The 27,647-nt window shown below is 35.3% G+C and overlaps 1 protein-coding gene across 5 annotated transcripts in view; it reads left to right on the top strand.

The window, feature by feature from the left end:
- Window positions 1-27,647, top strand: part of LOC128523904 (diacylglycerol kinase beta) — a 94,409-nt gene that overhangs the window by 20,242 nt on the left and 46,520 nt on the right. For 2 of the 5 annotated variants that reach the window (XM_053496093.1, XM_053496092.1), the window contains 12 exons: window positions 11,446-11,800; window positions 16,117-16,193; window positions 19,752-19,772; window positions 20,317-20,470; window positions 21,683-21,745; window positions 22,128-22,358; window positions 23,150-23,302; window positions 24,783-24,832; window positions 25,188-25,262; window positions 26,073-26,192; window positions 26,364-26,481; window positions 26,799-26,887. In XM_053496093.1, coding sequence (XP_053352068.1) covers window positions 11,734-11,800; window positions 16,117-16,193; window positions 19,752-19,772; window positions 20,317-20,470; window positions 21,683-21,745; window positions 22,128-22,358; window positions 23,150-23,302; window positions 24,783-24,832; window positions 25,188-25,262; window positions 26,073-26,192; window positions 26,364-26,481; window positions 26,799-26,887 — 1,218 coding nt within the window. In that variant the 5' untranslated portion in view covers window positions 11,446-11,733. The remainder of the gene's footprint in view (window positions 1-11,445; window positions 11,801-16,116; window positions 16,194-19,751; window positions 19,773-20,316; window positions 20,471-21,682; window positions 21,746-22,127; window positions 22,359-23,149; window positions 23,303-24,782; window positions 24,833-25,187; window positions 25,263-26,072; window positions 26,193-26,363; window positions 26,482-26,798; window positions 26,888-27,647) is intronic. The other 3 variants (XM_053496094.1, XM_053496096.1, XM_053496095.1) reach the window with 3 other exon arrangements.

Below are 27,647 nucleotides of genomic sequence, written 5' to 3' on the forward strand. Positions count from 1 at the left end.
CAGTTTTCATTTCAGGAAACTAGTAGACTTAAATACGATATGCCTGCTATCAGTCATACTATAACCCCCATCACAATGTTCACTATTTCATGCGCAACACTTGTGATTAATGTTTCCGGCTGTGAAATGTTCCTTTATCACTTCTTACCCAGACACTTCTGTAAAATGTGATAACAACCCATACAATATTTAGCAATACGAATATTACGTTACGGTCCACTGTGCTTAAATCTACTACAAATACAAATCATCATGACCAGCCAAGCCAAAGTATACTAAAACTTGACTAATGCTGGAGTATTTACTTTTGTTTGTGTGTTTGGGTGCCTGAAGGCATTTATTTCAGTATCACTGTTTGTCTTTATGGGTCATTTATTTGCAAGAGCCAAAATGCTAGCCTCTTAGCCTGTGAATGTCTTACAGTATGATCTGTCCTGGCCTTTTTTAGGCTTCTGTGTAATGTATGCGGTTGGCCCTGTTGTAGGATGGGGATGATATCTTCAGCAAAGTGGTTGGAGATTCAGGAATAACATTCAAAGAAATAAATTCCATTAGGTTGGCAGAACTTTCATGAAAAATGTACACAATTTGGTTTGAGACAACCCTTTTTACATAAAGAATGTAAAAAGGAAACAAGTACATTTGATGCTTTTTAGAGAGAGTTGCATGGAAAATGCAGTGTAATTAAAATGCCAAGCAGGAATTGAGATCAAATGGTGGCTCTGGATTATATCAAGCAGCAGTACAGTGTAATATTGCTGTTCCAACTAAATTTGGAAGCTATGTACAATATTTAACTTTTGATTTTTATATTGTGTGTGGACAAACTACAGGACACTGCTTGTCTTTGATCAGTTCTGTTTATGAATGCTTTGAGTTAAATATAATATTGGGCTAACTGGAAACTGCTATTTAAATTAGAATGGAAAACCCCTGATAAGGGAGAATGTTTCAGAGAAAATTTCGTATAGGGCACATGCTTGCATTAGGACTAAATATTTAGCAAATGGTGCTTTATTCACTAAATAGAATGGCAGCTGTATTTTAGGAACTGTGTTTGGGGTGATATACTGTAACTGTCATCATTAAGATTTTAAGTGGTATGTTTCTGCCACTTTACATAAACTGTGCAATATAATCAGTGGATGAGAGAAAAGCTTTTATTAGATCAGCGGTGTTGTGCAGTTACTGGGTGTGGCTGCCATAAAGAGGTGATCAGGAGGCATAGTCACATAAATTCTACATGAACAAAAGTGTAATTAAAAACCTGTCTGCCTGTGCAAGAGGGAAATGAGATGTAAAGGTAGGCCTATAGACAGAAAGTGAGAGACAGGGGAATATATGAGAGAGACCTTGACATAAAATTGATGTGGTGGAAAGAGATTTAAATGTGTTACTGTACCATACTGGGTAAAATATAATGTGTTAGTGGTTTTGGAATAGGAAATCAGGAAAATTACATGGAGTACAAGAACGAGCAAAAAGACAGTTTTTACAAGACACCCACAGTACTGTTTAATTAAGCGGAAGAAGATAACCCAGAACTTGACTATCATTAAAAAAAGTCTTGTTTGACTACACAAAGGGAGAAATAAAAAAAAAATTGTCTTTTTCTGTCCTTTAAATAGACTTACAAAATATGAATTTTAAATGCCAGGCCAAATTCAGAGAATGGTAGTCACTGCCAGGATAGTTGACAGATAAAATGTGAAAGAAAGACTGTCCAACAGGGAAATGTTCATTCCTCTTTTTCTTTCTATGTAGTCTGAATACCTGAATGACTCAGGCTCATTATCTCTGTGAATAGAGGTGAGCTTTGGAGGATGATAGCATAGTTGATGCTGACTCTGTCTGAGAGTCTTTTCTCCCTTCTTATGTTTTAAACATGGTTACACTCAAACTTGTCTCTCAGTATGTTTAAATCTAGCGTATTATATTAATAAACCAGATAAAATCTTACCTTATCTAACCTGTTCTAACAAGATCTAGTTTAATAACACAAAGAACAGCTTCTGAAAACTGTACATACACTGTTTCAATTTCAGAAATGAAAAGTTTTATTATTATCACACATATATTTGCATAGATATAAATAAAGGTACAGTTTAGTTATTTTCTTTGGATAAGTGTACTAGGGTCAGAAGGCAGATTCAGCCACAATGTGGTGTATCTGGAGAACAGACGGTTGCTCAAGGGCACTACAGTGGCAGCTTGGCGGTTACGGGATTTAAGAGGATATCTGGAGAGGAAGGAGCTGGCACTATCCTTGACCTGATTGTTTTCAGAGCAGCATATGGTGAAATGTATAAAATGAAACATCACTGATACATTGTGAAAGAAAAGAGAGTTTTAATTGAGAATTAGATGTAATTATATTTTTTCAAAAAATTATAATATGCATTGCAACAAAGTAATCTCTTTTTTCTTAAAACATTATGCTGCTAGGCTACAGACAGGCACTCTAATAGTCACATATATATACACACATTTAAAACACACACACACACACACACACACACGAAACCTTCCTGTTTCACTTCATCTCCTCCTTGCAAATGTATGACGTCAGGTTGCTAGGCAACTGGATGAGCAAACAGAATCCCTCTCTGCATGGAGGGGTCGCCCCATCCTTTAGATCAGCACGTGCTTCTAGCAGCCCATTAACTATATACATGTACAAACACACACACATTCACACACACAGAGATACATGCACACACATACACCTACTACATTAACCTTGCCTTGTCATTTTTCATCACTTTATATGCTTACTGGCTTCAACGGTCTTACTCCATCCTAATATTTAATATTGTCTAAAAAATCGACTGAATGAAAAAAAGATGAATGGGTTTTGAGAAAAAGGGAAAATGCGGATGAAAAAGAGTTTGCTGTTAGCATTTAAATACTGAAGCATGTTTTGTTTTTTATTTAAAGTATTTTTTGTTTTTACAGATCATTTAAAAAATGTATTTTAATGTAGTGAACATCTCTGGTAAATATCATATCTTTTCCTGCACAGAATTAGGTTAGCATTACTGACTGACAGTTTTATGTTACCACAATATCCTGAGTTTGGTTGGTGGGGGAAGGGGGTGGGGGGGGGGCGGGGGGATGGGGGAAGGGGGGTATGAGTGGGAGTTTGATACGGCTGTAGGGAACTTATCCAACTTGTGCCAATCCAACAGGGGGCACAAGCGCACACTAACACAATCAGAATTTACAGGCAGTTTGGAAACACCAATTAGCCTAAACCACATGCCAGTCAGCCAACACCCATCAAACACTAGGGGAACATATAAGCTTCATGCACACAAAGTGATTCAATCTCTCAGAAGTGAGATTCGAACCCCCAGCCCTAAAGGAACTAGATGATCGAACAAATGATAAATAGTGGGTTGTCATTTAGAACAAATAAACAAATTATTGGATTAATTTATTTTGAAATGAAAAATAAATAAATAAATAAAAGTAAATAACATAATGAATTAGTTATTGTTAAATTTAACATTTTTTTATTGTTAAATTAAACAAGTGATTAAATGATAACTACTATTAAGACTATTCATGAAGCAATAGGTAAATATATATGTAATATATTGTATGTAATATTATAATTAGAATTATTATGTAATATTGTAATTATAAAAACATATAAATCTAAATATGCTAGCTTTATAAAATTATATTTATTCTTATTTACTTGTGTATATTCTACTTATTTACTACTACTACTACTAATAATAATTATTATTATTGTTGTTGTTGTTGTTGTTATTGTTGTTGTTGTTGTTGTTGTTGTTATTTACAATCTTTAAAATCTGACCAAAACATCAAATATTAATGAACAAACTAAATAAAATAAATATTTAAACATATACGTAAGAGGTACTTCAGAAGCTGGCATAATCTAATTTCAGTGGTGTAGCCGCTCAAGGTCTCTCTTAAGGTCTTGACTGGCCTCTGATACCTCTCATACCATGCCACCAGGTACAACTGGTCAAAACACTGCACTGGGGACCTAAAAAGCAATACAGATACTAAAAAGAGCAAAAGAGGGGTTTGTGTACTGAGAATGTCTCTGCCATCAGTGAAAGATTCAGATGCTTAGAGAGTAATCAAACACTGCAGCGAGTAGGTGTACATATGTCATGCATGTTGGGTCAAGGCCTAAGGACATCCACTACAACTAGCAATCAGAGGATAAATTCAACGTACATCTTAAAATTAATACTGCAGAAAAATAAAAATAAAAAAGAATTTTAAAAAAATCTCACTGTTTTCTAACACTAAAGATTAAAGTCGAGAGATACAGTACTGTAAACATTTCTAAAGTAGATGCTTTGGAAAAAACAGGTTGCAGATATGTGTGAAAAATCTTCTTGTGAGTATAATGAAATAATATGAATGACTGGCTCAAACAAAGAAAAAGCAACTTAGGCAATAGTGTGGAAAAAAAATTTAATACAGAGAACTGCATAAATATTGGTCTAATATTTGAATTTAATCTGACTCTGGATTTATTTATTTAGTTAGTTAGTTAGTTTAGTTTTCTTATGCTGTCCCTAATCTGTATTTCTACATAGATAATTAAAGCTCTGTACCAGAATACATGAACACAGTATATCATGCCTAGCATTAATCATTATATAATTCCCATCATACTGTTCACTTTGATCATGAGTAACACTTATGATTGAAGTTTTTGCAGTCAACCACTGTGAACTGTGATTTTATCAGTTCTTACCCAGCAAGTGCAATGTGATAATGAGACATTTTCATGAATATTACATTACAATCCAGTGCACTTAAAATGACTTAATACAGTCAGGTAATACCACCATGACAAAGATGTCAAGCTAAAATTTAATGCAACTGAGTGGTACTCAAGGACATGGGTTATGTGTGCATTGGTGTGGACTACATTCACTACTGGTCCACCTCCCTCAGGGCATTTATTGCAGTAACATTTTGTGTGTCTGTGTTTATAGTTGCTCAATTATTTGCTAGGATGACATTAACACCCTGCCACTCAGCTTTTTCAGTTGTCACCATGATCAGTACCTTCATACATCCAGTCCTGAATCACTGTGACAGAATACATAAAACAGAGATAAGATCTTTTCCCAGAATTAGCAGAAGATTGGTGTAGCTTCCATAGCCTTCTACTACTCTACCTTGACAGATGGCTATAAAAATATTAAACAATTAAATTGAGCGGTTAGGATAGCAGCAGCTGAGGAAATTATATTCATCGGTTTATATTACAACATATTATGTCTTGCTCAGGACGGTGGAAAAAACCATAAACAGAGTACTACAGTTGCATCACTCATGAATTTTTATAGGTTCCAGTAAAACTAAAATAGGCCCATTCATTTTTAATAAAAATGAAAACAAAGTCAGAAATGGAAACAGTTGTAGCAAAAAAGATAACCCTTCTTTTATGACTAAAAAGTAAAAAGGAAAAACATTGTAAGATGGTTGTAGATGAGGAATTGCCCAGTTAAGTTAAAAGCTCTGTTGTGTAATTGTGAAATTTTCCTTATCTTATTGACTTTCCATCTTTGATTGTCTTCGAATTTTGTTTCTCTGAAAGTTTCACTTTTAGTTTGACTAAAAGGTTTTGGGACATTTAAATAAACACTTTTCTGTCCAAATAAAACCATAAAAACTAATTAGAGTTTTTAGGAAAATATCACACACTAAACCAATGTAAACCAAAACCAATCTATACAGACACATTTTTTTTTCTTTTGCCATTTCTCATTAAATTCCTAGAGATGTTTGGCGGTGGTTGGACATTTTTGTTAAATAAGAGATTGCATCCAATCTCTTACAAATCAGTCTGGTGTGGTAAAGCAGACATGTGTATGTTGTCTCCAAATATCCTTTGTACAGATTCATGTAACCAACATTCTGACAGGCAGTGAGATATATATATATATATATATCTGTGTTTTTGATTTCACCCTCCTCTGCACAGCGTCTCCTGTATAAGCACAATGGGTGCGTACAACAGACACTTACCTGAATGTGTTAATCCACTTTAATAATCCAAGACAGCCATCCAGAATCCAGACCCCAGATATGGTCCAGGTCCCCATGCGGGCAGGAATCGAGTCTGTGGAACTGTGTCATCATCAGTCTGTGTTTTCCATGACATAGTGGGATGTCTGTATCTTCCCTGTCAGGTGCCTGATCATTTTTACTGTCACAACGTCTTATAAAAAAAGGAAAAAACATAAGCATGCTGATGGCACAATAAAAGAAACTACTATATATTATTATTATCATCATCAATTACTAATAGCCATGCTTAAATGCAACAAAAGCTTTTGTAGTGCCGTACCATGACTTTTTTGGTTATGAGTTACATTATCATCTGTATATATTTGTGCACTTACTCAGTATGATGCGCCATAGGCCATATGTATGTAGTGCGTCTTAAACTTCTACACCTGAGATTTTAGCAAACACCATCAACTAGACATCTTTTGTATATACTGTGCACATTTTAAACATTTGCACCTAAGCAGATATTTGTAAATGCAAGCTATTTTAATAATGCAATAGGTTAGCAACCATGAGCTTAAATGTTTGTGCTTAATTAAATTATAGATAAGCCATATCTGAGTCAGATAAGCAAAACTGATTTGCTACTATAAGCTAAAGCTATCCTAAACTGGGTGAAATACATTATGACCATTTACCCCACAACTAATATTCACAAAAATCTGTAAGCTAGAAAGGCATCATATTAGCATGATAAGCAATGTTATCTATATGCTAACCTAAACCATGTAAGTGACATTGAAAGGCAATGCTTCACGAAAGCTTGCAAAAGCTAGTCAAAACAAGAAAGAACATAGTCTGAAAAAATAATATTAGTTTTATATTATCAGAATAAGAATTATATAAGACTTAATAACATTGTAACAACTTGCTGGAATATCCTCTGCCTTCAAAGTGCAACTGTTGCAGAGTCACAATGTTCTTCTGAAAAAGGTCAATTCTTTCTCACTGTCCACAACCTCCTGAAGAGCGTCCTTGCCTCTGTGTGCCATATTTCAAATGTGTAAGAAAGTCACTGAATCTGTAACTATGATGTTTTCATGCTGTCGTCCGGTGGGGCGTGTAGATTACCCCAACTATTTCCACTGTGAATAGCATATAGATGTGTCTTGTCTCAAGTCATTATCAGATATGAAGTGCAGCGGAAAAACCTGTCCTTGGATTCATACGGATCACATAACCTGAGAATCTTTGTGTTTAATTTGAGTTGCTTGATTTAAAAGTAGATGCTCTTTAAGGCAGAGGTGATATCATTACATATACTGTATGTAAAACTTCGATGTAACATTTTGCAAGATGTTTGATTTTAAGTGCTCAAAATTTACATGTCTTAAGTGAGCCATGCTTATCCCATTAGAATGGTAAAATATCCTATATTTCCATGCTTGAGCTTGGATATTCCAAAAGACAGAACAATGCATACCTGCTGTTAAGGCATAAGCAACAAATGTAACACAGTGGATTTATAAAAAACAAAACATTTTAAAAAGGTTTTTACTTTACTTTATACAGTATATAGCACACAGATATTGTTTTAATTCCTGTGTTATTTTTGTTATTAATATATCCCTTGGTTATTAATTTTCCCAGACAATCACATATTCTTATCAGATTCCCTTTGAGTCCAATCAATTAATTAAGCATGAATAGACACCACTTATCAAACCCAATCTAAATCAGTGTACTATACAAGTGTCCACCCATGAAAGCTTTACATGACCTACATTAAGTTCCTCTGATGGTTAGCTGGCCCTCTGATGAGACAAAGTAATGGGCTGCAATGAAATGGATGGTTATGGATCGTCTCACAGCAAGACATCAACTAAAAAGAGCTTACAGATCTTAGAATAGCCAGAATATCTGCCAACACCTCCAGGTTCTGGAACGATTTCCTGTTTAATGTGTTTAAAGTACACTGATATTACCTGTTTTGAATATATTTTCAGGCCTGTCAATATATTGAAAACTGCAGCATAATGTAAATTAATAAAGACAGTAATTCTCATGTTTGTGTCATTTTTAAATGGTATTTTAGAGCGGTTGTGTGCTTCCAAACTGTTCTCAACGATTTGTTTTTAGTAGCTGGGCTATTTCTAGACTGAATGTGAAACACTGCCAATATCATTTCTCACTAGTTTAGTCTATGTTAAACGTCATGTTTTTAAAGAGACTAAACAGGTATAACAGATCGTGTCTAAGCTAGGTTGACACATAACCATAAGCTGCATTAGACTGTGTGAACCTAATAGTTATTTTCTCAAGGCATTCTTGTGCCATAGCCATAGTGGAACAAAAGCATCACTATAGCTATTTTGAACACACAACTTTTCTGTTTATTCAGGATTTAAAACACAAACCTAGCGAGTTTACATTCATCAAACTGATATAAATGTCATGGCATGTGTGTGGGCCCTTAAGTCTTTAGACCTGTCTGCACCATACTGTATATGCACACTCATTTGTCCACACAAACAGGTCCAGATTTCTTGCATCGTGGAAATACACCCAACAGACCGTATCATTGTTGAATGCTTATTAAGCAAGGGCAATTCTAACAAGTTTAGTCACTTACATTATCGTAAACTATAGTATAACCTGCAAGTTTATTCACTCACTCACTTACTCACTCATCCTCTATACCATTTTATCCTGCTTACAGGGTCGCGGTGGGTGGGTGGGGGACAGGGTCCTGGAGCCTATCTCAGGAATCTCAGGGCACAAGGGAGTGTATACTCTGTGCAATTCCTCGCAGGGCACACACAAATACTGTATGTACACACACTCATTCACACACAACGGGCAGTTTATGAACGCCAATTAGTCTACTCTTCATGTGTTTGGACTGTGGGAGGAAACCAGAGTAGAGTACCAGGATAAAATCCACCAAGCACGTACCAATTGTACCTGGCTGGGAATCAAACCCGGATCCTGGAGATGCAAGGCAACAGTGCTAACCAGCTAACCACTAAATTTAAGTTAACCAAATAAAATACATTTTATATTACATTTTATAATGTTTATAATGTTTATTAAAACACTGACATTAAGTAAGTGTTATTTGTGCAGCATAAAATCCTAATTATGGTTATGTTTTAAAACTGGTTGTGCAAATAGCAAATTCCTTCAGTCAAATACAATAGGTGCATATGAAAGGTTTATCAGCAAAGTGTATGTTTGGGTGTATATATTTTTGCCAAATCTGACATAGAAGAATGCCAAAAAAATTACAAAAAACATTTAAAACACAAACATATTTTCTGAAGATTTGTTTCATCAGAATTTTGGCAACTCCTAGTGTCAGATGATAAATCAAATTACACTGTTCTCACATTATCACCATAATCCAAATCCAAATTTAACCCCTGCTGCCCTCTCCATCTTTAGAGTCTTTTAAGTCTTGCTGGCAGCTGATGCATTTTGAGCTTAACTGCTGAAGGCAAAGATTAATCAAATCAACATTATGTCACAATAATGCCCTGGTTTGTTAGAGATTATACAGTAGTACTGATACTAAATAGTAAACTGTAATGAGCCAATAAAGAGATTCATAGTTCAAGAAGTATCTTATACACACTATTGTGCTGTTAATCCATGCATTCCTTTGGTTAAGCACAAACAAAAAGGAATAATCATCTGTGGAAGGCCTTAACTAATCGAACATCACATAGATTTATTTCATTCCTTTTTTTATTTGCTTATATACACTTTACATTGCAGGTCCTCTTGATCAGTCCTCTAACCAAGGTTTTATGTGTTTTGATCTTGTTTTCCTCCCATTCCACATGGCAATGCTAGTAAACTGCTGTTGATTTTTTACTGTGCTACACCGCACTCTGTTCTCAGGGAGGGAGATGCATTGATTGGAGTTGCACACTGAGCACAGAGGCAGGCCATGCACATTTGATCCAGCTACTGACTGGCCTTTTGAACATGAAATGGTGTGGAAGACCAATGCTATGTTGTTTTCTTTTGGATTAACTGGAACAAATTAGGTCCTGGATTTAGGATTACAATTACAGTCACCTTTCTTGCAAAAAAATAAATGGAGAAAATGTTATACATATAGGCTTCCTTCCTCTGTTGACTATAAATAGCTATTTAAATTTTAATGATAGTCCATGGCTGATTATCATTATCGAGCCAAAACCAGTTTAAAATTCTGCTTCATGAACATAACATATTTGACATACTGTACTGTAAAATCCCTAGCAAAAAAATTTTGCATCCAACAATAGCATTGCTTGATTGTATTGTTTTAACAGGTTGCACATTTAAGCACACACAGCTCAACTTAAAAAGAGAATGTCAGTTGATGACCAGAAACAGTTTGCCTTTTGTACTGTAAAACACATCACTGAAATTCCAGGATGATGATCGCAATGTGCATAGTGTCAAATGTGTGTAACTTCTTCAAAATAACATGATAAAATACTTGTAGGATTGGGCAGTATGACAGTGTATTAAAAAACATCCAGTTAAATTTGTTAAATTTAAATTTGATATATTTAGATCTGGTGACCAGTGACTGGGTCAGTCAAACCGTCCCAATGTTTTATCATGTTTGTCAAACAAGTCTAACACAGATTTGGCCGTACGTAGCCTAAAGTTACTGTATTACTCTAAAATGTTGGATGGATGGGAGGAAGCACTGCGTACAATTAGCCAGAACATAATGACTGATGACAGGTGAACTAAACCTCATTAATTACCAACTATACACCAAGAAAGTGGCGACAGGGCACCCAAGGCTCACCCATGCCCGCAGGGACCAAAGGCCAGACTGTCTGGTCTGATCCCATAGAAAAGCAAATGCAGCACAAAATGCAAAAAAACATAAATGCAATTTACAATATGTTAGGACAGATAAGAGTATTTTTAATCTGACCCAGCATTATGGTAGACTAACACATTACAACATAGGAATACGTGACACTATTTTAGTCTTTAAGTTTTTCTCCATTGGCCCATTTGAATAACTTAATACAAACATAATCAATTTGCTTACTTTTAGTTACTGCTTAAATATATCTAAATATTAAACAGTTCACATATTAATGTATATTACATTTACATTTACATTTAGGCATTTGGCAGACGCTCTTATCCAGAGCGACTTACAAAAAGTGCTTTAATGTTTACAACATTGGATACATACTTACACTGGGTTAACTAGGTTAATAACTAAGTACCATTAGTCCAACACAACTGAGAAGAGTTGTGTTTTTTTTTTTTTTTTTTTTTTTTTTTATTATTTATTATTATTTATTATTACTGAGTCACAGATGATGGTAATTGTTACTGTATCTACATTTACTCTAAGCCCCTATGATTGATGTATAATAGTATTTAATTGTCTGTTTGTCTCTGTAGGTTGCTGTGGTTCATGGACAGTAAGTTCTCTTCTGTGTTAACTTCCCCGCAGTGCTGATCCCTACCCCTTCCTGTCGCACCTCGTCTATTTCACCTTGACTCGCTATTCGTGCCCTCTCATCTTGCCGTTCCTTCGCTTCAACACTCCAACGTCACCTTTTTGCCATCTGGTCCCTGAGGGAGCTGAAATGATGCCAGTCATGCACACCACCGTTTCCCTTTTTAACCAGGGCTAATCAGAGGCATCTTCAAACACCCCTCCGCGTCACCCACACCGTGAACGGCGAGATGGGCGACATGGGATGGGTGTGCCTGAGCCCAGCCGAGTTCTCCCAACTTCAGCAATACAGTGAATGTGAGTACCAAGCAAAAGTATTTCACAGAGTAAAAGTGTGCTTTTGTTGATCTGAATCCTAGACTCAGAGCATTATGTTTTCCATGCTGGCCTTCCTTCCATTATTTTACTCCAGCTTGCTTTGTTTAACTAACACAACATTTGAACAATCATGACCTTGTAGAATAAAACGTAATAAAACATTGGAACATAAAGGTGTCCTCACATTTAGATTTACATTTATGCATTTGGCAGACGGTCTTATCAAGATCGACTTACAAAAAGTGCATTGAAGTATATTATATTGAATATGACATGCCATAACATTACTCCTGCTGTGATTTAGTTTTTTTTATTCATTTAAATTTTCTAATATCTAATGAATTTTTTATACATCTGAATTGTCTTTATTAATTTGTAGTCTGTAAGGAATTAAATTCAATGTGTTCAACATGTAATCTGGTGATGTTCTGTATAAAAGTTTATGACACCAGGCTTTGGGGAACCTCTTGGGAATGTAGGCTATATCGACAGCAAGTATTGATGCTGCTAGTATTGCCTATGCCATGAAACATCAGGAAAGGGATCACCAGAGGAACTGGTGTTATTATTAGTGTGTGTGTGCGTGTGTGTGCGTGTGTGTGTGTGTGACACACGTTTGGGTTATACGGTACATTTTTCACACCTACAAAATATTATTCAAATTGCCCAACATAAATGATGTACTAATATGACTAACAGAAAGTGATACTATAAGGAGTAATACAGTGTCTATTTATATACCTAAATTCCTAAATAGGAATTGTGTTGTCCTCATCAAGTTCTATAAACAAATGCAACCTCAGGTGACAACAAAAAACACAACAGTTTTAATATAGAATATATTTTTTTAAATCAAAACCATTATTCAGAAACCACTTGGGGAAAAATAAGTACACCCTTCCTGCTTCCACAGTCATTAAGCAAGTCATTAGAAGCCATGTGTTTCTAATAAATTGCACAAGATTATATACAGTAAGTAGCAAGAACAGTGACTGCCTCTATAAAAGCAGAATGTTTGGTAGTTCTGTTTTCTTTTTTTTTCTTTTTTTTCTGTACTGTGTTTATGAACTTTAGAACATTGTTAATAATTATCACATCAATTTATGTAGTCATCCATTATAAATGGTTTGTTATAGTACCCTTGCCAGCACAAGAGTTTGTGTCCATGTGTTTTGGAAGAATATACGTCATCTGTGGCCCTTGTGTTTTTGTCTCTCACACTTACGGGTACAAACACAGGGGGATTTTTTTTTTCATTCAGTAAACCACCTGAGCATGGCATTTAATATCCAAATCAAAAATGTATATTTTATTTAGATATGTATTAGCATTTTCATGAGTGTTATATCTCTAAAGTTAAGCTAATTAGGAATTCCAACATTAAAAAATTAGGGTCATTTGTACTTTATCCTAAGTAAAAGAAAAATGCTCTTGCGTATGAGAATTTGATCATTCCAGGTAGTTAAACAGTATCCATCTGATAACTGATTGAAAACCAAGATGAACTGATGAAATCAGCTGGATCTTACTTGGTTTAAACAAAAATCTGCAGCCATATGTAGATTAGATTTCACACCACAACAGTATGTGCCCTGTGAGAAAGTATTGACCCCTAAATTGCCTTTTGAATGAATGAGTATCAATCATCGCAGTACTGCTGTACTGATGTATAATTATCTTCTGCTGCAAGCAGACTTTCATACTTGCTACAATTATGAGCAAGGAAGAAAATTCTCTCGGTCATTAAGGACAATGCATTTTGTATTTATGTCAGTTGTATGAGTGTTAGTGAACAGGTTAGTGCACCTTTTGCCAAGTCAGATGGAAATTTGCATTATGCTCCTAAGTAAATAGACATCCTGCTGTTACCCTGCTGCTGGCTACAGCATTAACGGCACAGCAAATCAAAAAGCAAATAAATCTGTAGTTCCTTTCCGATTATTTCTCCATGCATGGTTGTGAAAGAAAGATATGTCTTTGAAAGGTGTGTGTGTGTGTGTGTGTGTGTGTGTGTGTGTGAGAGAGAGAGAGAGGTGGCATTGACTATTAATCAGAACAATATATTAGCAGCCAGACTTCAACAACAATGATTTTATAGCACAACCTAAAGAGATGCTTTTAAATGCTGTCTTAGTGTCAGTGTGTGGATTTGTCTTGAGTAAGTAGGATAATGGTTCTCTGGGTCTCTGCCTTATGACAACTCAAAAATCAGTCTGTTGGATGTACACTACCGTTCAAAAGTTTTAGAACACTTGCAAATTTCTTTTTTTTTTTTTTAGTGATTTATTTTTTACATTCTACAACAATACTGGGGATTTCAAAACTATAAAATAACACATACGGATTAGGTAATTACGTAACAACAACAAAAACAAGAGTTAGTTGTTATTTTCAGACACAGAGGTCAGCCTTTCTGTAATAGTTCTTGCAAGAACAGTATTGTCAAGTGCATTTGCAAAATCCGTCAAGCACCATAATGAAACTGAATCTCATGAAGGCCATCCCAGGAGGGCGAGACCAAAACCTACCTCTGCCACAGACGAGAAGTTCATTTAGAGTTATCAGCCTGAAAAATGACCAATTAACAGCACCTCAGATTAGAGGCGTTATGAAGTCTTTACAGTAGCAGAAACATCTCAATATTAACTGTTCAAAGGAGATTAATGCATTTTTTTGGACGCCTTCAGCATTCCTTTACAATGTAGAAAGAAATAAAAATCAGGAACGATCATGGAGTTAGAAAGTGTTCTAAAACTTTTGAATGGTAGTGTATATGAATCAGTACTGGAGATACTTACAAACGTGTTTGTACAAATGTTCATTTACATGGAACTGTGATCAAAACAGTTTATAAATCTCAGACTCAGTTAATGCCATTGTGAGGTCATTTTTTCCCAACCATGAGTTTGCTTTGTCACCAGCTGAATCTGTGAAAAATTATTATTATTATTTTTTTTGCTTTGGTCATGAAGAGATTAGGTTTAGTTTGATATTTTGTGAGTAGTGATCCTTCATTATGACTAAATAGACACTAGATCAGTAGTAAACTTTAATAGATGCATTAATTATAATGTTTAAATCACATTATAAATTTAGTATTGTAATATAAAACACTACATAATGCTATACTTTATTATTATTATTATTATTATTATTATTATTATTATTATTATTGTTGTTGTTTTTGTTATAAAGATTTATCCAAGGTAGACAGTAAACAGGGGTCCACAAGTTGTAAATTCATTAGCTAGCCCACTGGGCAAGTAAAACTTCCAGTGTGCTGCTACAGTACAGTACTTGTCTGCTGAACAACTGTGAGTAAAATGATTTTTTGGACACCAAATCTGCCTGACCCAGTACCTAGGCTACAGACTTGTTTAACCCTTTAGAGCTCACAGTGAAGATAAATAGTTTACTTAAATTAACAAAAATGACATTGAATCAGATGAACACCTGAATTTTAAATCTCTTGAATATAACATTTCCATCATGTACTGTATCTAAGCAGAGTTGGATGAGTAAACTTTTATCAATACTGTACATAGTCCTAAACACATTACAGTTTACAGTTTACTTCTGAAAGTACTAATATAAATAGTCTCAAATGTATAAATAAGAACAATCTGAAAAAAGTGTGGTTAAAAAAAGCATTACAAAATCTGTAAGCCGGTGTGACCAGCTTTGCCTTTCAGTACAAAAGGTGTACTCATGAGTGTACCATTGGGTGAGAAGGAAAGTTTAGTATCAACATGTACCGTAATGCATTATGAAATTAGGTGGTAGTTTTAAACTATTGTAAGGAAAAAGTCTTTTTTTTCCTGCAGACTTTTGTTTAACTGGTTGATTTGATCTGGTTGAATGAGTCATTGTTATTAAAGTTAATATGCTGCTTCTTTTATGAATATAAAACACAAATCATAAACAGTTTAGATACAACAAAAAATAATTTGTAAGATTTGATTTATTTGAAAATAAGTGAGGTGCTGCGTTGGAATAGTGGTCAGCACTGTGGCCTTGCACCTTCAGGGTTGAGAGTTTGATTCCCGCCTTAGGTCTGTATGCCTAGAATTTGCATGGGGTTTGTGTACTCCTGTTTCTTCCCACAGTCTGAAAAAAGGTTAGGTTAATAGGCATTTCCCTCTTGTCTGAAATGTTGTATGATATTTGAACAGTATTGTATTTGTTTTATTGAAATTAACTTTATGTAGTAATTGTTGTAATTAAAATGCCTTTAAGATTACAATCACTTTTGTCATGATATTAAAACACATATTTCTTTTTTTAATCATACACAGATTCATCAAAGAAGCTGAAAGATGTTTTGGAGGAGTTTCATGGAAATGGTGTACTCTCCAAATACAACCCAGAGCAGGTACAGTATGACCCCTATATCATTGGTGATGTCACGTGATTTAATACCATGTAAAAACACACTGTGGCCTCAGGCTATTAGCTGGAAGGCCCGACAGCTTGATTCAGATCCCGTAATGCTTTGTCATTAGCTACTGATTATGGCCTGGGCCTGACACCCCACAGAACATACATCAAATTGAATTACAGAAGGCAGATACACCAATCTTTTGCTTGATGGTGTGTCTATTATATTTCTTTTCTTTCATCCACCTTGACACAAATATTACACCTGTCTGGGTTTGGCGCCGCTGGTTGTGACCCAGAACTTCGCTGGATCAATAGAGAATAACAGTAGTGCAGTCAGCAGGTCTGCAGGCAGCGCCAGCGAGCTTTAGGTTTAACACTGACAACATGCTGTCTTTAGTGCAGAGTGCAGGGCTTTCCAACACATCTACAGCTAGCTAGAAAAGCTAAAGGCTGTTATTGAATCCTCTAAAGTAAAAGTACTCTTGTCTTCTTAAAAGATGCCTGTCTTTAAATCTGTGTGTGTGCAATTTGTATTTTCTCCCCATGCTTGATGTGTTTCCTACTGGTACTCTGGTTTTCTCACAGTTATAAAACATGCAGATTAGGCTATTTGGCGTTTCCAAATTGCCAGTGGTATGCGGTGTGTGCTTCTCAAGTGAAAAAAAAAGTATGCTAAGTATAATAAATCCAAGCATATTTAAGTATGCTTGCATCAGACTAATGACTGGTATACTTGAAGTTTGTTATTTTGGAACAACTAATTTTGTACTAAGTGTATTAAAGTTGTAATTAAATTGTACAAAAACACACTTTTAATTGTATTAAGTATACTTTTGTTCCCTAAAGTGGAACAACTTTAAGTATACTAAGTACACTTAAAGTATATGGCTGTGTGTGTACTAACGTACATTCCTGACAGTAATTAATACAATTTAAGTTTATATTTAATGTATTATAAGTACATTACAGCTATTTTTATTGTGTTACAAATACATGATTAATATACTATGAGTATATTCTTATTGCAGCAGTAGCATGCTGTTATACTTCTGGTCAATTACAAATACTAAAATAAAAAAAAAACCTTTGTGGTTAATACAAATATACTTTATTGTATCATACAGTACACACAACCTTCGACAGCATACTACAGTAGTGCAAATGTGTTACCAGTACACTAAAGGTTTAGGATAATTTACAAATGCTAAATGTATTTTCTACACTATAACATGTTTTTGAAAAACATTACATCAGTAATTATGAGACAGATTTTATTCTTGAGTCCAACAGATAAAAAACGAGTTCGAGAGCGCACACGTGAGAGAGATTTTAGCGTGCAAAAACGAGTCTAAAAGCGCACGCACGAGAGAGTACTGCACTAAATATAAGTACATACAGTATGAATAAGTACATTTAAATTTAACTAATAATATACTGAGACTACTCTATATTAAAAATTATATTCTAATGTATACTTTCTGTACATTTGTAAAATGATTATTTCAAGCATATTTTTTAAAAATATTCCACAAATACAATTTAAAAAATAGTTTAAATAAGGGTACTTTGGAAATTCGATTAACCTTTCACTTTAAGTACATTTTCCAATAATATATTTTTGGAAAGTGTACTATAATACAATTATTTTGAAGTATATTTAAAGTTTAATTCCAAAATTTGGTAAAAGCATGATGTTAGTATACTTTTTATATATTAACTGATGGTACAACTTTTTATTAGTATATTTGCAATGTACTATCGAGGATTTCAGTATATTTGTAATACACTAAAGTGCATTTTTTTTGTGTGCCCTGCAATGGATTGGCACCCCGTCCAGGGTGTACTTTGTCTAGTGCCTTGAGACAGGGTACACCCTGGCATATGCTTCAGGCCTGCCTATCCACGACCCTGTACAGGATAAGCAGTGTGGAGAATGAATATGATGAGATGAGTTATTTTACACTAATATGTTTCGATGCCAAAAGGCAGTACATGCCAGTTTATTATCAAAATCAAATTCTTAGTGTTTTTTTCCGTGCAATGCATTGACATTTTCTTCCTTTGAGGGAATAGAAGATTGGACATTTTCATTCAGTGTTAACAAACCATTTTATCATCACAGGTCTATTGTGAGATTATTTACGATACAGTTGGGTTTATATATGTTGAGTATTATGACTGTGTTAGCAGAGTGATAGGAAATGGGAAGGCCACAATAAAATGATAACTTGTAAACCTAGTAGGCTAGTTAAAAAGAAATACTTAGGGGAAACTGCAGAAGTCTAAAGCCCCAAGTGTCTACTTTCATATAAACCATTAACCACTTCTGTGGAGTGTGACATCACAAATTGAATGGGGAACATGGGCATTCCCAAAACAGGTGGAAATTTAATTGTTTGGCCTCAGGTAAAAAGAGTTTTTAAAAAATTGGTTCATTATTAGGAAAAAAGCAGCGCTACTATTAGCCATATAACGTGTTTGGCTGAACATCAGAAAAATATTAACTCATTTTTTCTTTTTTACTCAGAACACTTTTTTCTTCTACCTTTTTATTGGACATGTTCTGGTTAAGATTCTCTTTGTTGGTTCAATGTTTTTATTACTTTTTAATTGTTACAAAGGTATGTGATAAAACTTCTGTCCAGTTCATGTCACATATGTTTATTATCTACAGGTACCTATTATATACTTCTACTTCTACTATATATTACAGTATATTTCACTCTAATTTAAAGCTCTTTTTGTTGTTTCAATCATTTTGGCATTGTCTACTCTAAAATATAAAGTAAGTGATGCTGGAAGACAGATCTGGCTCAATACAACACGACTTGTTTCTACTGTATGGCTATTGGTAATTTAATTATGCTAAAGGGTACGAAACTGTCACATGATAACCTGTCCTTTCCACAATAGCTAAAACACAAAGTATTGTGTATTGTGTATGTGTGTACAATGACACTGACTATATACTGTATATAAAACACTCAATGGTCTTTATGGTGAATACGTGCAGTGCCCAGGATGTTCCCCTTTATAGCCTGACTTATTTCACTCAGTACATAAAGCAACAGATTTACATCCATTTACAGCATTTAGATTCATTTCCACGGCATGGTCTGTGGATTTTACAGCAACCTACTAGTGTTGAATCTTTTTTAAGGGTGATCCACTCTTGTGAATTCATATGCTCCTGCCCCACTGCTCTGCTCTCTTCCTTCTGGCCTTTTTATATTTGTCTTTATCTGACTGGCTTTGTGGCTTTCACCAAAAGGTTGTAGTTTGAACAACAGGATGGGTCAAGAGGGTCTCAAATATCAGATGGTTCTGAATAGGCCCAGTCATTTCAGACCCTCATAATAACTAAGTTATCAACGTTTTATCCTAAGTATATATTTTTATTAATTTTTTTCTTCTATTATGTGGTAGCACAACATAATAGAACACAAGAAATGCTAGGTAGACATCAGTTCACAGAAGCCAAACTCACCATAGAGCATTAGAACTTAATTCCCTTTCTCCTTTTATCCTCATCCCTGTGACTGCTAAACAGAAGCAAGATGTTCTCAACCAAGTAAGCCACAACCCTCTGGGTTTGCATGCTCTGTGCTTCAATGTGTTTACATGCCTAAGCATAATATATAACATAGTGCTCCACTCTTGTTTCTGTCAATGCGTCACACACAGGTCATACTGTATCCTAAATTGTAAACATCACAACCAGCTTCTTGTGTGTCTCCCATAAGTTTAATATCTTTAAATATGTTGAGTGTTGTTGAACTTTTTTTCATGTTTTGATATGTTTTGCAACTGCAACTTTTCTTGTTCATCAGCAGTTTTTCTATTTTAAATTTAGATTTATTTCCTTCTCTTGATTATTTAGTTAATATTAGTTTAATATTTATTAATAATATCTAGTTGCATTGTTAATGAAGTACTGCTGGAAAATCATTTTTTTCACATCGTGTTAGGAAAATATGACTATGTTTACCTCACAGTCATGAGATGAGGATATATATTATTTAAAATAAAGCATTACTTTTGTCTACAAGAAGTATGTTTCCTGTCTCCCAGAATGTTCTACATCCCCACACTATATCTTTGTGTGTTGCATATAGCCTATCGACTATGAGGGCTTCCAGCTCTTTATGGCCACCTACTTGGAGAATGACATCCCAGAGGAACTGTGCCAACATCTCTTCACTTCTTTCAAGAGTAAGACCGGAACAAGCAGTTCCCCTGATCTCCCACGCACTGGAGCAGCGCTGCTCGGTAAATACACCCCTTAAATTACTGTTATATCCTCCATATTCAGTCTAAAAAGGTTGTGATGTAGTGTCTGCAAAATTAACTTTTCATTTAATTTTTACTGTTTAAGGTATCAAAAGATTGCATGATTGAAAGAGTTTGGATGTTACACATGAAATCCTAGTGGGCACATGTAGGACTTCAGGACATCTTCAGAACTAAAGACCTACATGGTGATGTCTTTAGCACCCATTAAAGTCCTAAAAATGTTAACACTCCAGACATCTTTAGAGCTAAAGTCCACATACTAAAGTCACATTGAAAATGACCTAAAGACCTCTTAAGGAATGCTGAGATTTAAAGCTTTTCTGGAAAAGACCTGAGGGCTAGTCTGTATGTCCACTGGGTTATTGTATCACCCCCAGCCTCCTCGGTTATTTTTATCAAATATGCATAAACAGAATGTTTATGAATCTTAATATCTGGGGGAAAAAGCCATTAGATAATAATGATCTTTGAAATAAAGCAGAAACTAAAACCTATTATATCATATGATATATGTTTGAAACTTGTGTTTGCAAGGAATATACAAGGACATGCACACAGGTTCATTTAAACTATATTTTTAAAACAATCACAAGTATTAGGTGACAGAAAACCGTGATCCAAACTGTTAGGAGATTTTCAAGTGGCTGTTCTATTGGTGAAGGGAAACCTGTTTTGCTCCCTGGCGCTGCTTCCTCAGGGCCTGACTCTCTGTTTATACTGACTGAGTGAATAAACAGTCCAGATGGATGGATCATGCCCCTTTTGCATGCTGAAAGATTTCAGTTCAAAAGACCACCTTCTGTTTAAGGGGTGGGCATCGAGTCAATGCCTCACAGCCCTCTGCTCGGTCACGACTTTCTCCATAATGTACTGTACATATCGCACTACAAAGATGGTCAGGGGTGCCATCTAGTGCTAGAAAATATCTCCAGTTTACAGTTCATCAGTTGCTGATTAATGTTATCCTTCAGGAGTTACAGATCAATTTTCATCCCATTACTTCATAAAAGTATATATAAATAAATGTTAGCAATATTGCTGCCACTAATTATGCTAAATTGTTTTCCAGCCTTATGAACGGCAAAGAACATTTTCCTATTTCCACTTTTTTCTTAACTCATAGTGTCCCCATCTTTGCCTACTTTTGTTCTGTCTTTTACTTTTGTCTGTAACTCACTCTGTCTGCAGAACCCAAGTCGATTGATGCAGGTATCTCAATACAGACAGAAGTGGCCTGCGCTCCTATAACAGGTACCTGTGTGTACAGTGCAACCTGTGAACCATCATCTGTAGCAGCTTTCCACTCAGAAGATACCACATACCCTCATGACTGTGCTGGTTTTAATTTTTTTATGCTTATGATTTTGTTTTGTTATTTAATCTTTTTAAAATATTCATTTTAAGGTGTAATTGTACTTCCATATTTTCTATATTATAGCCAGTGATGCTGTTATTTCTGTGCATTGTGGTGTTATTCTTCCCCTTCAGCTATGCATCACTAAGACCTCTGAGCCACTCTCCTTACCTGCAGGAGTCTTGCAGAAGCTCTGTTTTAAAAGATTTTCTGTTGTTTGCTGTCGTTTGTCACATCCCAGTTATTTCTGTTGTTTCTCTTAATTTTTTCCTTTTAAAGGGATGAATGGGAAAAGTATTCTCAGTGCTATGGCCAGACACACTCCAGAGCACCCAGCTAGTGTGATGCCAGGATCAGGTGCGACCACCTCGCCATGCTCCTCACGCTCCTCTTCACAACGCTCAGGCACGGGGGGTCACACACCTCATCGCTCACCCAAACCCTCAGCAGGAAGCAGCTGTAATGCTCTCACACCCTCTAGGAGTGCCAACTCCCCTCGACTCTCTCCAGGTTAGTGTTGTCAAGTTCACAGTGTGTGTGTGTGTGTGTGTGTGTGTGTAGTAAATGCAAGTAGAATTATGCATTTTGCAAGTAGAATGGTGCATTTTTTTTCCCTGAATTGAAAATCAATACATTTAGGTATCTCTGTACAGACAGAACTGGCCTGCTCTGTGGTGCACTTAAATGTCATAAATCTTGCTTTTAATGAGGAATGCAATTATGTTACATACTTTGTTCATCCTATAAATTTTATGATAGCTTTTCTTTGAGCAACTGTGAAATAACAAAGTCTTGATTTGTGTAAAATGGAAGTTTAAATTAAATGAAAAAAATAATTGTTGTAAATAGCATTTAAGATGTGTTTGAATTTTAAAGAAATTACTCTGCATGATAAGATTGCATTGTTGATGCTTACACTAAGCATTGACAGTAACAACTGCAAGTTAAATAAGTTGTGCCATCAAAAAAAAAAAATTTACGGATGATTTTGCTACCTCTGCCATGCCATCTTTCTCTTATTTGATTTTGCATTACTTTTACATACTCGTAAACTCGCCATTAGAGGTTCCAAACTCATAAGGGAGTTTTGTGTATTTCATTCCATTAATTGGTTGATATTGACATGCACTAACATTACTTTACTACAGTGTATTCAATATTAAAATAAATATCATTAATTTAGTTTGATTGATTTGATCTTATATGTGGTCTAATAGAATAGAGAAGGAAACATAACGTGATATTACGAGACAAAATCTTGTCTTGGTCACTGCATTGTCTGGTCACTGTTATATCTACAGAGCAAAGTCGAACAGACAAGGGGGTATCTCTGAGGAACAGCCCATCCCCTCAGAAAAGTTCCACCCCATCCTCACCACAGATCGTCTTCCTGAAAGACATTGTGTGCTACCTCTCTCTGCTGGAGCGAGGGACTCCAGAAGACAAACTAGAGTGTAAGTGTGAGATTTGTGTTGAGTAATACACTCATTAGCTTTCTGGGCTCAATCCTCAGGTTGTTATTATTAAGTGAAGAAGAACCATTCAAGCAGAGTGGATTTTAAAACCCATATTTTATCACAGCTTATCATAGAAACCATCGGCAAAAATGTACAAATATGAAAGGAAAACATTATAAATAAATAAACTGAATGCAATTAAATAAATTGAATATAATGATTAAGGATATAACTATTCATATGCTTTTTAAGATGTAACCTATACTTTAAGTTTTTGAGAGGACAAATATTTTACCATTTTTAAATTTATCACCATTTTTAAAATTATGTTTATTATAATTTAATTGAAATGAGCCTTTACAAAATGAAATCTTTTAAGAAAAAAAGGAATAAAAATAATAATAAAGTATTAACTTAATAAACTGCCCTTTATTTCCAATTTTATCCTTTCAATTTCATTCCTTCTTAAGTCGCTTAACTTGAATGAAGCTTAATAATGAAATCGGTGGCTTTGTATGCTAGGCCTCTGCCAGTAAACAGGAAGGAGGAAGTAGTGGGAGGAAGCAATGAAAGTTGCTTATACTCATTCATATTGGGAGGAAAATCCCTGGAAGGTGTTAGATTGTACCTCCCACAACTCAATAAGAGCAAAATTTTGCTGTACTCCACAAGTTTCTTGCCACAGTTTACACTATCTGATATGGTCACGTTTCTAAAAAACGTAATAGTAAGTGATAGGAAGCGTGATAGAGTGATATAATGATTCCTATCATGCGATAGAATGATAATACATAATAGTAATTTAAGAGAATCTGTACCTACATCCTGGCACAGTGTAATTCTTTACTTTCTTATTAGGAAGCTGGGGTCAGAGTGCAGGGTCACCTCAGAGTGAGGGTTAAGGGCCCAACAGTAATATGGACAAACACAAGTTTGAACAAGATTTTTAGAAAATCAAATACAGCAAAGCTTCAATTTTCATTAAGATTTAAGGATTTAAAGCTTTAGAGGTATGACTTAACTTTTTAATACATTATTTAAGGTTAGGCGGCATGGTAGCATAGTGGTTAGCACTGTCGTCTTGCACCTTCAGGATGTGGGTTTGATTTCCGCCTCTAGTCTGTGGGCATGGAGTTTGTATGTTCTCTTCTGTGCTTGGTGGGTTTCCCAAATTGTGTGTGTGTGTGTGCGTGTGTGTGTGCGTGTGTGTGTGTGTGTGTGTATGCATGTGCCCAGTGATGAATTGGATCCCTGCTTCATGTCCTTAGTGCCCTGGGAAAGGTTCCAGGCCCCCCGCAAGATAAAGCGGTACAAGATAAAGCAGTAAAGCCGAGAAATTAGTGTATAATGTTATAAATTTGTCAGGCTGACGGAGCGCCCATTTTTTCTACATGTGGCCTATGGGTTAATGAATTCCCTAACATTTACAGGATAGGCTCTCTTACCTCTCCTTTCTCTTGCTTTTCTCGCTCTGCAGTCATGTTCCGGTTGTATGACACAGATGGCAATGGCCTACTGGACAGCTCAGTAAGTCGCATACAATTGTTCGGTTCTAGGTAAAAGTCATTTATTATTCTGCAGTCATTTTGGTTCTATAGAACGACTAGGGTATATTTTCATTATTTTATTCATGGATTACTGTATACAGCATCATCTGAGTTTAATCCTTACCTCCTTCTTTTAGTGTTTGAAAGCAGCAACTTAGAGAGGGAAACTCAGAGAATAATATGTCTGGTTTCACTAGATATTTAAAGAAGGCTGCCAGGAAATCTTGCATAGAAATCCAGGATCATTCCGAGATGGAGTGGTTTCAGTCTGCATAGTGCATTTATTATCATTAAATATTAAATTTGATTTAACTGTAGCATAAATATTCACTTAGGAACTGGACCGTATCATCAATCAGATGGTCCATGTAGCAGAATACCTGGAATGGGACTCAACAGAGCTGAAACCGGTAAGCTCAACCATGTATTTTAAGTTTATGTGTTTATAGTCTACTGCAAAATGTCTGTCCTCAATTGTTATTAAATGAAATGAAAAGTGTACCATTTTACAATTCATCAACACATTTACTAAAAAGGTATGTCCTAAATGTTTGTTCAGTTCAATATACACTACAGAAATCTAAAATATACAAAAAATAGTTTTAGCCATGAAGTTCCTGGAATCCATATTTGATTTGCTGTGTATGATATCAGGCTGAGATAGGGGAAAATGTGTTAATGAGAATGTTACTGCTACTGTAGATCAAAGGGACACAAAAGAGGTTAAAGGTGATGTACATCTTACAGTAATAGCAGTAATAGAGTATATTTGTATTGGTGATACAATGTTCATTAATATTGTCACCCCTATTATTTGATTATCATTCTCATAGGAGTGCCCAAACTTTTGCACTTACCTATAACATTGGTGCTCAGTGCAGACCGATTTTATTTATAAGCAAAAGGTGGCTTTTTTAGGAGTACTATCAACGATCATTAGATAAATCGGGGAAAAAAAGGAATTACAAAAAAAAAAATCACATATCCAATTATTAGTATAGTAACTTAAGTTTTGACCAAGCATTTTCTGCAAAACATAATCAGTCCATATAGACAAAAGATTGAAACATTAATGAAAAAACAATAAAAATGATTTTTGGTAACAAGCGTATGAAGTTCAAATGTAAGGAATCATTATTTCTAAATGATGTAGAATGACACGGTACACTTTATAGCGTGTAATTCGTGCTTCAGTACACTTATGCATGCTTCTGCTGTAGATATTGAAGGAGATGATGGAGGAAATTGACTATGACCATGATGGAACAGTCACACTAGAAGAGTGGATCAGAGGGGGAATGACTACTATTCCCTTGTTGGTACTGCTGGGTATGGAGACGGTACGCCAGATTCTCTGTATGCTTATATGTGTCCTTTTGATACTCATTTTGTAAACCTAGTTAAACCGAGGGCTAAGTAGTGAACTTTGAAACATTAGGGTATTTGTGGTAGCTGCAAGTGATTCCTTCCATTCTCCTATCACATGCAGTGTTTCAAACGTCTGTTCTCAGAATGTACAAGAAGATGGACAGCATGTATGGAGACTGAAGCACTTCAACAAGCCAGCATACTGCAACTTCTGTCACACTATGCTGTTAGGAGTGCGCAAACAAGGCCTTTGCTGTGCACGTAAGTACCTGATCTTGCATGCTGGAAGACTGTCATAATCATTAAATGTTTCCTAAAACCAGTAAATGTCTCCAACAGCAATGTGCATAACAAAAAGAAGTGAGGAAATATTTTGGTGTTTAAAATCTTTTTTCTATCAGTTTATGGACTTTTATTGCATCCACTGTTCACTATAAAAGAGCTTTGCTTGTTCATTTCATTTACGTGACACCTGTACATATAATTGCATAGGAGAATAATCTGAATTATTTGTGGACACTCAAACTTTCTCACCAAGCTTTATGAGTAAATTTCCCAATCACCCTCTTTTTTGACAGTATGCAAGTACACAGTCCATGAGCGCTGTGTGTCCAAAGACATTGCTGCTTGCATCAGCACCTATGCCAAGTCCCGCAGACACACCAATGTGAGTAAACCAGACACTCTATGCACGCTTACATGCTTTTCCAATCCGGCACAAGTCTGCTAGTGTACTCATATATACTATAGAGGGTGATTCTCTCGAAAGAGGCCCCAAATATTCTGTAATAATGAAGCAATCTGAACGTCACAACATACAGTTGTTGCTCCTCAGTATATAAAGCTTCGAACACGCCAAGATGCCCCTGAGACGGAATGATAAGGTAGGCGCCAGATAGCCATTGTGCTTTTTAATGCTGTATCACTTCACTCAGTCACTCGATTTCTCATCAGGCTGATGGTGGTAGAGTAGAGCCACTTTCAGTTTCTTTTTTCAAGCAACTGGTGCCAAGAGGAATCATGAATTAAGGTTAATTGAGGTTTAATGTCTATTTAGTTCATATTTTACTTAATTTACATGTATTTTCTAAATGCTTTGATTATTTTTATATGCAAAAGTATGATTATAGTGTTGGAAATTGGTAATATTGTTTGTGGATGGAACAAATTATCTGCATTTCCTATGGGACAAATACAAAATTTAGCATTTTGAACTCGCCTCCCTGACGGGTTTAAATTCATATGTCAAGGTACCACTGTACAATACTTTGCAATACTATACTGTTATGGCAACTGTTTAAAAAAGAGTGTTCCTACTTAAACACAGCATAGCCTTGACAATATTTTTATAATATATGCAACTCACTAATGACTCCATATTTTAATATGTATTTACGCATCATATCAAAGCTGTCATAAATTTGTCA

The sequence above is a fragment of the Clarias gariepinus genome, chromosome 5, assembly GCF_024256425.1.
Source record: "Clarias gariepinus isolate MV-2021 ecotype Netherlands chromosome 5, CGAR_prim_01v2, whole genome shotgun sequence".
NCBI lineage: Eukaryota > Metazoa > Chordata > Actinopteri > Siluriformes > Clariidae > Clarias > Clarias gariepinus.